Raw genomic sequence first — 15372 nt, forward strand, 5'->3', positions numbered from 1 at the left:
CAAATAAATTTCAGAGACTCGAAATTATTAAAAATGACATCTCTTTTGGCTAATTTCCAAATTTCATTAAAAAATTCTTTACAGAAACACTGTATGAATGTTTAGAAATCAGGGGGGGGGGGTTCATTACAAAAACTTACCGAAAATGTTGTTTGATGATGTTCACATTTTTATCACTTTATTTGCTTAAAACTCTAAAAATATATAATGTATGTTATTATTGACTAATTCATTTGAAAGTATATTCATTTCTGAACAAAACGGTGGTATTTTGAAGACTTAAAGTGCTTTGGTTTTTAAAATATGACTATTTTAGCAGAAATCCCTTGAAATCTCTGATTATGCGAAGCGTTTTAACTGCCATGTGTATTGCTAAGACAAGGAGTTAATAGTTTATCATATTTAGCAGTTTCTTGTGATATGTCTATTATACAAGGTGGAACGATAAATTTGTCGTCCTAAAAAAAATGACACTACATCTTTATTTTAAAACTTTTATTGAAAAACCAATCAGGTAATTTGATTATGTAGTAGAGCTTACATCTATTCAATGTAGCCGCTTTCAGCCTCAATCACCACCTCGATACGGGTCCAGAACTGGAAGCATGCCTTTTTCACAAGCACAGGCAGGAACCCGGCGAGTATTCAGCGGATGGCACCGATAAGGCTGACTTTGGTGTTGTGGGAGGTCATGTTGGTGATGTTCTCAACATGTGACCAAATGCAGTAGTTCAGCAGATTCAGATCAGGAAAAGTGAGTGGGGTAGTGAGAAAAGAGTACAAGGTTGTAGCATTCCTTCTGAATCCAAGCCTGGGTCTCTTGGGATGTGGCACTGAATTCTGATGCCACACCCAGAATCTGCCAGCAGTCACCTGATTACACCAGGTGATCACCACATTCTTCAGCACATCCAGGTACACTTTGGTGTTGACTTTCAAGCTGACTTCGAAGATGTGAGGTGGTATGATGTGCCCCTCACTTGAAACCACACCAAAGATCATAACTGTGGCCGGAAACTTTTTTATCACCCTAGGCATGTCCCTGTTATTCATGGCAATCCAGCAATGCATTTTGAGGGTGCTGGCAATGGTCCTAATTGTCATAACTTGCATTGATAGAGAGCATGAGTTGTACAGTGGCACATCTTCAATCTCGCTCATTGAACATTGCGTCACTTTCAGACATGATAGAAGGTCTTTATCGCTCTTGGTATTTGTACACAACTAGCCAACTAGCAGATGGTCTGCAACAAAAAGAAAACCAGTTTTCATCAAACAGAAATGGAATCATGTTGTCTAGGGTGACAATTTTATCGTTCCACTCTTTATAAAGATGGTCTTATGATAATAGAATCAATGCTACACTATTTCATTGAAAGATAATATAATGATAGATTTTTTTTTTTTTTTTTGTGGGTCCTTCGTCTTTTGGCAACTATTCTCAGCATCTTAGTGACAGATGTTTTACTATGAGTGAAAGTATTGTGTATACGTAACAAAATGTTACAATGAAATTACAAATGTATATTACAAAATATTAATTCATTAGAAACTGTTTAAAAATTATGCAAATTAGAAATACTTAAAACTGGACATTTGCATATTACTATATATACTGTATTTCAAAATCTTGTATCACGGAATTAAGTAAATATAAGCCATTTTGATGTTGAAGTATTTTTCTAATCTAAACACTGAACTCTGACTTTAGGACCAATTAAACACAAGGAAGATATTTATTACTTCCTTAAACTCTATACAATAGTTTTTTTTCTCTTTTTCTCAAATAAAACTTGATTTTTCATATTAAACTTTGTAAATTTACTTTACAGTTCAATTTGATAATAAAAACTGTTGAAGTAAAAAGAGAATATAAACATAACAAATACTCACCAACCCTATTGCCAATTTACGTAAGTAAAACATTTCAATAAATATTTATTTAGTGATAAAGTAATTTATAATTGTCTTTAATTTACTAAAATATTAACTGATTAAAAGGAGTAATTTTAAATTGTTTCTGTTACAATTTAAAACGAAGCATATCTTTTTGCAGTTGATGTGCAAAAGACAATTTAAGAACCCTGGCGTAAACGTGTACATCATCTACTACTGTAATATACTTAATATCTACTAATAATTTTTCTTGTATATATATACTCTTTCAACTTTCGAACAGTAAAACACTTTGTATTTCAAATCATCATATTCATCTGCAACTTTTTTCTCAAATTTCGCAATACAACTGATTAAAAACTATTAACTTCACTTCACAGTTTTCAAACATTCTATAACATTTTAGGTGGCAACTTCTATTAAATGTATATCGATATTCATTTTCCAATCAAACGGTTAGAAAAGTTACACTTTTAATCGTTTAATTGTTCTATTATGGGTCCTAGCTTAACATTTTGCAAGTGCTTGTGGGGCAACTTGAGACTTTTGAGTGAAATTGGATAAGAAAACAAATCGATTGAGAAGCTGTATGATGGTTTGGCTTAGAGAAGAATAGGCACAAACTGGTTTTACCAACATATCTGCCATGTAGTTTCTCTATAAGCTGGAAAGGTTTATGGGAGTATTCACATTCTATTTTTACATGATAATTTTAATTTTTATTGGTTCTGAATAGTTTTACAATTGTTAAGAAATCCAAACAAAAAAAATATTTTTCTCAAATGAAGTGTAAATCTCCACTTAGAAATGTGATTTGAGTCATTAATGTTTTGACATATCAAGATTTACATGTGTTGGATTAGGAAAAAAAAATGTCATACTAAAACTTTTGAATAAAAATGGATAGCCCTCATCATAATATTCAGTTTAGCATCTGTTTTATATGCTAACATGCATTGAATTACTTGAAAAAATGTGCTTATAAAGTAGCGTATCTTTGGCCAGGTCCTTGTTTATCCCTCTTTCCTTCAAGTTTATTTTTATCATGTCTTTCCATATTTTCTTTAGCCTTCCACTGAACTAAACCTGTTACCTCAACTGTTCTACACCTACTAGCTTTAAATCTCTAATCCATTCATTTAATGTGACCATACCATTAAAGTTTCCTATTCTGCAATCCTCTCCCTATATATGACTTAATCTTTCTCTGAGATCAGTAAACCTGCCATTTTTTAAGACTTGCATTACACATCCATTATATCGTTCTCATATCATTTCTCTCCATGCAGCACCTTCACTGACCAGGTTTCACTTTCATACATCATTACACCATTACACTGCATATACATGCCTGATGGAATCTTCCCTTGATTGATAGTGCTAAGGCTACTGGTTAGTAATATCAAAAATTCTCTGAACTTACTTCATCCACTCCTAATTTTTGCAATCACTTTAGCACCTGCTCCAATCTCAATGTAAAAAAAACATCTCTACACCCTTAATAGTTTTGTCATCCAGGTCCATTGTCTTACATTTTTTTGCATAATTATTGAGCGGACTTTGAAAAAGGAAAACAACGGTTGCACTTTGTGTGATTAGGATATTCTTTGAAGTTGAGCACTATATATATATATATATATATATATATATATATATATATATATATACTTACTGATTTTTCACTCCAAACAAAGCAGTCCTGGATACGACCTTAAACTATATCCGATGGTGAGGCCCCAGCTTGCGGACTTTGGGGAGTGTGGAGCCACCCTTTAATTGCCATTTCTCCCAGGTCCACTCTGACTCGGAGTGGTAGTACCTGTTAGGGTCCCAACTATGGGTTAAATAGAAATTGATTTGAAAAAAAAAATTCTATTAAAAAATCTTTCTTCAAAATCACTGGATTTGGCATTAAATAAACTGAAAAGGGTTGATATGCCATAAAACAAAAACAACCAACCAAACAAAGCACAGTGGCACTTGTATGTATTTGGGACAAAATTTGTGGGGATACTATCTAGGGAGTTGAGCAGCAAGATGTCTGTTCACACTAGACTTTAACTTAAGCAGGGACCAGGGAGAGAATTTCAAAGTCTTAACCGTTTGAGAGAAGAAACTATTTGAGTAGACAGATGTCCTGTGTCTAGAAATCTTTACAGTGTAGAGGTGGGATTTTGCTACTTGTTTGGGTAGTTGAGGGTATTTATGTTGAGGGAAGTACAAGGGCATGGAGTTCGTTTGAGCATTTTTCATTAAAATACTTGTAATTGATGCAACATTTTGTTGATGGGGCAGAAGTTGATAATGTAAGACCTATTAGGTTGACCACTCTTTGAATCCTGTCTAGAAGTGAGAGACCAGTAGCAGATGCATCAGCCCTAATGTGGCAACAATACTCCTTGCATAGGTGAATAGTTGCTACGTAGAGGTACAGAATACTTTCGGGTGTAAGTAACTTTCTAGCATGGTAGAGAGAGCCCACCTTCTTCACAGCAATCTTGGCAATGGCTTCAATGTATTTATTTCAATTCATGTTCCCTATTAAGCTGAGGAGTTTGAACAAAGTTTCCAGGTAGTTTATCAATAGCCATGACTATTGATGGTTGAAAAGGTTTCTTGTAATTATTAAAGGAATGTTCCCATTCCACTACACACTGGAGGTCTCTCTCTAAGGTTTCACCCATTTCTTTAGATATTTATTCATTTGTTTTCCCTCATGTCTGGTATAGAGCATAGTGTCATGAGCAAATATACTCATGTTGGAAACAATTTTATCAAGGAGGTCATTTGTAAATAAGAGGAATAATAAAGGTTCAAGAATTGATCCCGAGGCACACCCACATTTATATCATATTGTTTTGGTGTACGACCATCGAGGACAACTTGGATTTTTTTCTCTTATTTAAGAGATTTGGTTATGTTAGGAATTTTTCAAGTAAGACCATATGATTTAATTTTCATGAGAAGACCATTGTGATATATCTTATCAAAGAACTAAAATATATCTATGGTTACTGCCCGAGCCTCCTCTGCCTTATCCAGTACATGGTATATAAGCTCAGAGATTACGATTAAGATATTGGCAGTAGAATGGACTTTCCTAAATCCATACTGTTGGTTAAAAAGAAGTATTTATGAGGTGGTACTTGATTAAGGATTCAAAACTTTTAGTGAAGAAGGAGGAGGTTAATGGTGCGATAATTTAATGACAATTCTTTTGCTAGAATTCTTGTAAACTGGTACCACAGAAGCAATTTTATTTTTCCAGTGGCCAGGAAAGCAAGATTCGGTAAGGCATTTGTTGAAGAGTTTGAAGAAAAGTGGGGCTATTTCAACAGCATTTTTAATAATATAGCCTGGATGAGATCAGAGCTACATACCTTTGAGGTGTGTAGGTTATTTTATGATATTTTTATGAACCTTGGAAGAAGTGATTTTCAGATCATTGAGCGTAGTTTCTGCCTGCAAATCTGGGAGAGAGTGGTTTGTTAGGTCCAAAGTATAGATGGGGGCAAACCGTCAGGCAAACATATTGGCTTTTTTGGTTGCCATGTAAACAATCTCAAGGTTGTTGGATCATGGGGAAATTGTTGATTGCCCGTTATTTACTACCCTGTTATAAATTTTCCACAAATCACAGGTTCCTAATTTCTGTGGCTTTATATATTATATACATATAATGTTTGTGTGTCAATGCAAGAAATCCTTTGTAGTCAAGATAATTGATGTGATTGAAACAGGAAACATAAAAGTATTTATGTTCGCAAGAATTTATAGAAGAAAATTATATTATTACCTAAATAATTGCACTAGCATAAAAGTGAAAATGTGATTTTAAAAAAAATAATCTAATGAATCATTAAAAATATATTTGCCTGACATTGGCTGGGTGGAAGGTTTATAGAAAAAAATAGTTGTATTTAGAAATTATTTTAAATGAGCTTAATGCAAAAATCCTTTTAGTTTTTCTTTATTTTATTTTTGATTTCAATAACTATTTGATTAACAGTAAAAAGTTTTTTATTATAAAAAAATTCAATATCTCTCAAAGTCATGTACAAGTGAGAAACATACAGTCACTAAGTATCAAATCAAGTTTTGGAATTTTTTGATATGCTAATAAGAGGAATTGTATATTGGTTGTTATATTCCTAATGGTTTTGGTCAATGAAATTTCAGGGCTTAGTAGTCTGAATAGGCAAAATATGTATGAACTGATTTTGTGAAATTAATAACTAAATATACAATCACATTAAAAATTTAAAATTAGTCTTAAAAAAAAAGAAACGGTCCTCTACACTTTGTAATGTGTGCTTAAACTGAGTTGTCATTCTCATTTAAAAAGTAAATAGAGAAATTGAAATTTTTATCCTTTTTTTTTTTTAAAAAAGACTGTTATGAGAGAAAATGTAATAGAATGGATTGGTTAATGTTTATATTAATATATTTATTAGTATAATTGCTTATATTTATATAATTGTTCATATTAATATATTTATTAATATAATTGTTTATATTAATATATTTATTAGTATTATTCTTTATATTAATATATTTATTGGTATAATTGTTTATATTAATGTTAGTAGAATTGTTTATATTAATATATTTATTAATATAATTGTTTATATTAATATATTTAGTAATATAATTGTTTATATTAATATATTTATTAGTATAATTGTTTATATTAATATATTTATTAATATAATTGTTTATATTAATATATTTATTAATATAATTGTTTATATTAATATATTTATTAATATAATTGTTTATATTAATATATTTATTAATATAATTGTTTATATTAATATATTTATTAATATAATTGTTTATATTAATATATTTATTAATATAATTGTTTATATTAATATATTTATTAATATAATTGTTTATATTAATATATTTATTAATATAATTGTTTATATTAATATATTTATTAATATAATTGTTTATATTAATATATTTATTAATATAATTGTTTATATTAATATATTTATTAATATAATTGTTTATATTAATATATTTATTAATATAATTGTTTATATTAATATATTTATTAATATAATTGTTTATATTAATATATTTATTAATATAATTGTTTATATTAATATATTTATTAATATAATTGTTTATATTAATATATTTAATATAATTGTTTATATTAATATATTTATTAATATAATTGTTTATATTAATATATTTATTAATATAATTGTTTATATTAATATATTTATTAATATAATTGTTTATATTAATATATTAATATAATTGTTTATATTAATATATTTATTAATATAATTGTTTATATTAATATATTTATTAATATAATTGTTTATATTTAATATAATTGTTTATATTAATATATTTAATATAATTGTTTATATTAATATATTTATTAATATAATTGTTTATATTAATATATTTAATATAATTGTTTATATTAATATATTTATTAATATAATTGTTTATATTAATATATTAATATAATTGTTTATATTAATATATTAATATAATTGTTTATATTAATATATTAATATATTTAGTATAATTGTTTATATTAATATATTTAGTATAATTGTTTATATTAATATATTTAATATAATTGTTTATATTAGTATATTTAATATAATTGTTTATATTAATATATTTAATACAATTGTTTATATTAATATATTTAATACAATTGTTTATATTAATATATTTAATACAATTGTTTATATTAATATATTTAATATAATTGTTTATATTAATATATTTAATATAATTGTTTATATTAATATATTTAATATAATTGTTTATATTAATATATTTAATATAATTGTTTATATTAATATATTTAATATAATTGTTTATATTAATATATTTAATATAATTGTTTATATTAAATTATTTAATATAATTGTTTATATTAAATTATTTAATATAATTGTTTATATTAAATTATTTAATATAATTGTTTATATTAAATTATTTAATATAATTGTTTATATTAATATATTTAATATAATTGTTTATATTAAATTATTTAATATAATTGTTTATATTAGCATTTAATATAATTGTTTATATTAACATATTTATTGGTATAATTGTTTATATTTATATATTTATTGGTATAATTGTTTATATTAATGTTAGTGGAATTGTTTATATTAATATGTTAGTAGAATTGTTTATATTAATATGTTAGTAGAATTGTTTATATTAATATGTTAGTAGAATTGTTTATATTAATATGTTAGTAGAATTGTTTATATTAATATGTTAGTAGAATTGTTTATATTAATATGTTAGTAGAATTGTTTATATTAATGTTAGTAGAATTTTTTATATTAATGTTAGTAGAATCGTTTATATTAATGTTAGTAGAATCGTTTATAGTAATATATTTTTATAATTGTTTGTATTAATATATTTGTATAATTGTTTATATTAATATATTTGTATAATCGTTTATATTAATATATTTGTATAATCGTTTATATTAATATATTTGTATAATCGTTTATATTAATATATTTGTATAATCGTTTATATTAATATATTTGTATAATCGTTTATATTAATATATTTGTATAATCGTTTATATTAATATATTTGTATAATCGTTTATATTAATATATTTGTATAATCGTTTATATTAATATATTTGTATAATCGTTTATATTAATATATTTGTATAATCGTTTATATTAATATATTTGTATAATCGTTTATATTAATATATTTGTATAATCGTTTATATTAATATATTTGTATAATCGTTTATATTAATATATTTGTATAATTGTTTATATTAATATATTTGTATAATTGTTTATATTGATATATTTGTATAATTGTTTATATTGATATATTTGTATAATCGTTTATATTAATATATTTGTATAATCGTTTATATTAATATATTTGTATAATCGTTTATATTAATATATTTGTATAATCGTTTATATTAATATATTTGTATAATCGTTTATATTAATATATTTGTATAATTGTTTATATTAATATATTTGTATAATTGTTTATATTAATATATTTGTATAATTGTTTATATTAATATATTTGTATAATTGTTTATATTAATATATTTGTATAATTGTTTATATTAATATATTTGTATAATTGTTTATATTAATATATTTGTATAATTGTTTATATTAATATATTTGTATAATTGTTTATATTAATATATTTGTATAATTGTTTATATTAATATATTTGTATAATCGTTTATATTAATATATTTGTATAATCGTTTATATTAATATATTTGTATAATCGTTTATATTAATATATTTGTATAATTGTTTATATTAATATATTTGTATAATTGTTTATATTAATATATTTGTATAATTGTTTATATTAATATATTTGTATAATTGTTTATATTAATATATTTGTATAATTGTTTATATTAATATATTTGTATAATTGTTTATATTAATATATTTGTATAATTGTTTATATTAATGTATTTATTAGTACAATTGTTTATATTAGTATGTTTGTTTATAGATAATTGTAATTAAACGGCTTATCTTATCAAAACATGTATTTGATCTGAGTATTAGAAATTCTCACAATATTTGTTTTTTATAAGAGCCAAATTTTAAAAAGAAAAATGGAAATTAATCTATTTTAGATTTATCCACTTCACAGAAAATTTGGAATGAAATATGCATATTTATTGAACATAATGCTTTGTTTTTTTTTTTGTTTTTTTTTTGCTTTTTTATGATTTGAAATGTTTAACTGTTTTTAAAGGAAAACTGTTTTTGAAATAATTATGTACCTTAAAAATAAAGTAAAATTCAGTTGTAAACATTTACCATCTTTCCTAAAATTAAACAAAATTTAATTGTAAATGCTCACAAAGTAAATACTCTTTTATAAGGTCAATGCTATGTGCAAATTGCAGTCAATTTCTAATGCTACCACATATAGCTTTTGTAAGTCTGTTTCTAGAGTAAAAATATATTATGTAAATATTTATTAACCAGCAAAACCTGTGTACTGACGTTGCCCGGTGGAAAGATTATATAAAGCCAGAATAGATTTGTTGAAAGACTCCTCCAAAACGGATGCAACTATGGCTGCTTAATGCATTATCATGGACTCAGATAAATTAGTTTTATTTTAAGAGGTTGATAATTGAATAATTGAGATCCCCACTAATGAAAAGAAATATTGAAAAACATGCTAACATAAGTGTGCATAATGGAAAATATTTGCATGATCTCCCCAAAAGGAAAGTAATAAATAAAAAAATCTTTATGAAGAAATATTTTAATCAATCCTGAAACCATTTCAATAAAGCAGGAATCTTCCTAGACTTAGGTAATTTTGTTTTGCTTTTAGGAAGTAAAGTAAATTTTAGGAAAGATTGTAAGTTATGAAGTTAGAGGCTCTTAAAAATAGAAAAGAAAAACAATGAAAATTTTGCTATGGAATGACCCAGAAGCAAAACTCATAAAGCGGTGTTGATCGCTCATGTCAGAATGAAAAAAAGAAATGATTATAATAATAATAATATTAAAAGTAGTAACAGGAACACTAAAGACACTTGACTCAAGTTCTGATATAAATAAACCATTTATGTGAATGATTTTGTTCAAATAACAAACTTTAAAACTTGTAAAAAAAAATCTTTTAACTGGTTATTTTACTAACAAAAAAGGCGGACAATGTTTTTGTTTAAATAAAATAGAAGTAGTATGTGAAAATAACAAAATCGTACATTTTACCTTGAGAGATTTATAAACATTTTCACAACAACCAAGTTTACATAATGAAAAAAGTAAAGTGAAACGTGAATGCAAATTTTATCACATACAAACTTTACAAGCGACTGGGGACTGTCTATGAATTTAATATTTCTGCCTAGGGTGACTGACATACAACAAGCTATTTTATAATTTAAATTAAAGGATAAGTTTTGTGTAAAATGATCACTCACTTTTTGGTCAAATAGCATTTAAATAACACCTAATCATTCTAGTTAAATCTGAAAAGTAAAGTCTTTATTTTTATGGTGGTGGGGGTGGGTGGGAATAGGTGCATATAAGTTTAAGGTTATTGATAGGATTAGGGGAAGGATTTGTGAGTACTGTTGCCACCTGGACTTAAAGAATAGGGGGTAAAATTGGAAGTACTTCCTCAGTAGGTTATAATGATGATGTCTCTTCTAGGAATAAATGTAATGTTTTAATATCACAAATTAATGTGTCTAAAATGTAGTTCTATAGTTTAATAAGGTAATGGCTAATAGTGTAAACAATAAATTTGTATGTGCCATCTGTTGTTGTAAACCTACAGTATTTTGGTCCAGAGGGGAAAAACTGCACCTCTTTTATTATATATAGGGATTAATCGATTAAAAAAATTATTTTTTTATTGAAATAAAAAATAAGATTAGGTAAAATTAAAACAAATTTTTAAAAAATCCTATTTGGAGGGGAAAAAGTATAAGTATTCAAAAAACACCACAAGAAATTCACATATTACCTTAGAGTATTATCTGGTAGCTGATTGCATTATCAATCCATCCTACAATCTGGAATGATCTTTGATAAAGATCCTTGACTTCCCTCTTTTCAATAGTTTTTAATATTTATAACAAGTTACATTTCTCACTTGCACTTTGTCACTAGTACTCTATTTTTTGGTGGGGGGCGGCAGATTTGATTTGTTGGGATGTATACATACCCCTCCCCCTTCCATCATAATTTAAATCTCTCTTCAGGTGGTATTTAATTTAAAATATAGGTCATACTATTAAATCTTTAATCTGTTCTTGTAGTAATATATATATTATGGGACAATTTTTGGTTCAAAAATTATATAATAAATTTTATTATAGGCTATCATTCTCCAATTTCTAGTAACAGGTTGATCATTCGGTGGAATTTTTATTACAGATGACCATCTTTTTAATAGTGTGGTATTTAGCTCACACAAATGTCGATTATAAGCAGCAAAGGTTTGCCATGTACATTGCAAAATTGTTACGTATATAGAAATGGTACAGAAAATGTTAAAATTATTAACGGCATAACAACCTTTTTTCAATCCTTTTATATATATTAGCCATCACAACACTTTGAGAATTGTTGTAGTCTTCAAGTACTGGAAAAACACACACAAACAGAAAGTAATAAACGAGAAATTGTATTAACAGAAAATAACAAAACTAATGTTGTAACAGAGGCGGCTTTCTCATTTGGCTTCTCTTCTGAATGATGCCGACTGGACATAATGGTTCTGTTTGTAGAATCAAGAAAAGTCCATGCAATGATGGAATAGGGTAGATTACCATAATAAGGATGCTGAGTGAAAACTGAATGTTTTCAAATTTTAATTCGCCAATGTGATTGCTCATCCCCAATAAATAGGGGTATATTTTTTTTACTGAGAAAATAATTAATCACTGGAAAAAACAAGTTACCAGAGGATGTCAATGTAAATTTTAAAATCTTAACAGATTTCATAATTATGCTATAAAAAATGGATGATGGTATGTGAAACTTTGAGATGTTTAAAAGAATCTGAACTTTCTGGAAGTTACTGATGTCATGAGGAAAAGTCAAAACACAAAAGAAATTCTGCTAGTAGTGGATTAGCTTTTGCAGTTTTATTTTATCTGTTCTATGATCTATATGTGAAGCAAAGCCTAATTTAGGAGTCCAATTATTACCTTTATTATGATATAAAGCCTGGGTTTCGAATGCTACCCAGGAATTAGTATTAACATTAACGAAGAACATTTGTTTAATTAATTTTTTTTTATTGTTAAAAAAAAAGCTCCAGTTTAAATATAGCTTAAGATAGTGACAGATAATCCAGAAATGTATCAATTTAAAACGAATTTTAATGTTGAAATCAACTTTTGCATAAAAAACCTTGCCTAATATTTTTACAAGATGCCTGTGGAAGCATAAATAAATAAATTATAAATCTTGCAATGTCACAAATATTTAGACTTCATCAAGACTAGAATACCTGAAATGTCTGCCATTTTGGTTTCCTTAGGCCCCCCTCCCCCTCTAAAAAAAATCTGAATTCCAAAATTGTGCCAAAAGCATAATGACACATGCTGGTGCAATTTTCGAATGCAGAAAGAGAGGTGGAGGGGGTCAACTTTTAAGACTGACAAAATGGTGGGCATTCTTGAGTGCTCTGGATTTGATAGTTAAGGGACTTTTTTAATGCTAAATCAAGATGGGAGTTAGAAAGAAAAGAAAAATACTGAAATCTATGAAATTCATTCTTTACATCGTATTGGTCAGTAATAAATTTTGGCTAAAAGCCATTATATACTGAAAATGAATCTTGTCTGTAAAATAAATCAATGTTAAAGCAAACAATTTTGTTGTGGCTTTGGCATTTCTGTTCATATGAAAAAGAAATATTTATCGAATGAAACTTAATGAAATCTCTGTATTGCTACAATTCCCATAATTCTTTGTGTCTTCTGATACAAATTTGATTAACTATCACCATTGTCAGATTATTAAATAAGTTGAATATGACTAATAAGATTTAAGTTATGAATCCCCTTATTCCAACTATTTATGCATTCAGTAGTACAACTATGGTAATTATTTACAGAAGTACATTTGTTTAGAAAACTGATTCCCATCAAGCAAAATGGCTGTTGGTTAACATGCTGTTAAGCAAAATGACTGCATTATTGGTTAATCTGCTGGTAAGTAAAATAATACAACCTTTCAGTATACCCTAGCTAAACCTACCTGTTGTTTGCCTGATTGTCTTTCTATCTTTTTCTTTCTTTAGAAACAATTTGTAACTTTTAAAAAATTTAATTTTGAAAGTTAAATTTAATTGTGTTATAACTTTGTTATTAAATTTTAAGGCAAAATGTTATAAAACTATAACTAATTCTGTTAAAGTATTATTTTATTTTTTTATATATAAAATTACTGGATATAAATCACTTAAAGCTTACATGAGGTTTTTAAAGCGAAAAATAGTTCTCTATTTGATAATATAAGTTCTATTTTTGTCAATTGCGCAATGTAATTTTTTTTTTTTTTTTTAAATTATTACCAAAATATTTAACTTGTTTACAACAAAACATACATTCTAGTAGATTTAGTTTCATAATTAATTTTTTTAATAGAAATAAAAAAATAAATTGTTTTATTTACACTATTACATTTTTGATTTTGATTAATAAATGATTAATGATAAATATTTTAAAATTCAATGTAAGTTAATGTACTAGCAGTCCAGCCCGGCTTTGATCGAGCCCTATGTACTGTTCATAATTTTATGTGCATAAATGTTATGTATATATTAAAAAGTTTGACTCATGTTCAGGTAACCTACATCTAAAATTTCAAGTGTTTAGACCCAAAATTGGTGGAGGAGTTTGGTAGAGTCTGCAAAGGTCAACTCTTTCAACTTTTACCTCTTGGCAGTCAAATTTTCGCCCCAAAAACTGATTAAAAAGCTTGCTGCATGTCTGAATACCCTTTATGTAAAATTTCAAATGTTTAGACCCAAAATCGGCTAAATAGTTTGCTAAAGACCACAAAGGTCAAATATTTTGAACTTTGCCCCCTTGGCAGCCAAATTTTCACCCGAAATCCTGTTAAAAAGCTTGCACTATGTCTGAATACACTCTATGTAAAATTTAAAATAAAAGACAGTGTTAATGCTGGAGTCCCTCAGGGGTTCATCCTGGGCCCAACTCTCTTCCTGATGTACATTTATGATCTTCCAAATCACATCCTTACATCATTCATAGGCATTTATGCTGATGACACTACTATCTATGGTAGCACATCTAAGACCGTAAATGACCAAGTTCTCTCCGATTCTCTCTCCTCTGATCTTGAGTAAGTAGTACAATGGGGAAAGAGGTGGCTTATTACTTTTAATGTATCTAAAACCAAGTTTTTATCTTTACATCATCAATGCTCTCATCCCCATCTGGCATCAATTGAAATGAATGGCTTTCGTCTTGGTGAGGCCTCATGTTTTGACAAGCTTCTGGGCTTGACCTTTACTCCTGATCTGAAATGGAACACATACATTAAATCCGTTGCCAAAGCTGCTGGAAAAATGGTGGTATCCTTCTATCGATCCAGTAGATATCTCACTGATGATGCAATTCTCTATCAGAGCCAGGTATGTCCAAGGATGGATTACTGTTGCCACATCTGGGCAGGAGCTGCTAGAAAGGACTTATCCTGCCTTGATAGAGTTAAAAATAGACTTAATAGCCTCGTAGGAGATGTCCTTTCCTCTTCCCTGCAACCTCTTTCTCACAGAAGAGATGTTGCAAGTTTGTCTCTGCTTTATCGTTATTTTTATGGCAAGTACTTGACAGAGCTTCAATCTATGGTCCCCCCTCACCAAACTTTCACAAGAAACACCCTTCTAGCAGAAAACACTATCAAATTGTCTTCATTTTCCTGCTTTCCAGCTGACTACAATATG

At 26.9% G+C, this 15372-nt stretch overlaps 1 protein-coding gene across 9 annotated transcripts in view; it reads left to right on the top strand.

Annotated features, from left to right (window-relative positions):
- The window catches only part of LOC145296834 (oxysterol-binding protein-related protein 9-like), a 203012-nt gene that overhangs the window by 113510 nt on the left and 74130 nt on the right, over positions 1-15372 (top strand). For 5 of the 9 annotated variants that reach the window (XM_080142948.1, XM_080142950.1, XM_080142949.1 and 2 more), the window contains one exon: positions 1833-1913. The exons of the other annotated variants lie outside the window; for them this stretch is intronic. In XM_080142948.1, the coding sequence (XP_079999074.1) occupies positions 1833-1913 (81 nt within the window). The remainder of the gene's footprint in view (positions 1-1832; positions 1914-15372) is intronic. 9 annotated transcript variants of the gene reach the window in all.

Source organism: Euprymna scolopes, chromosome 17, assembly GCF_053919585.1.
Source record: "Euprymna scolopes isolate OS-2025 chromosome 17, ASM5391958v1, whole genome shotgun sequence".
Taxonomy (NCBI): Eukaryota; Metazoa; Mollusca; class Cephalopoda; order Sepiida; family Sepiolidae; genus Euprymna; species Euprymna scolopes.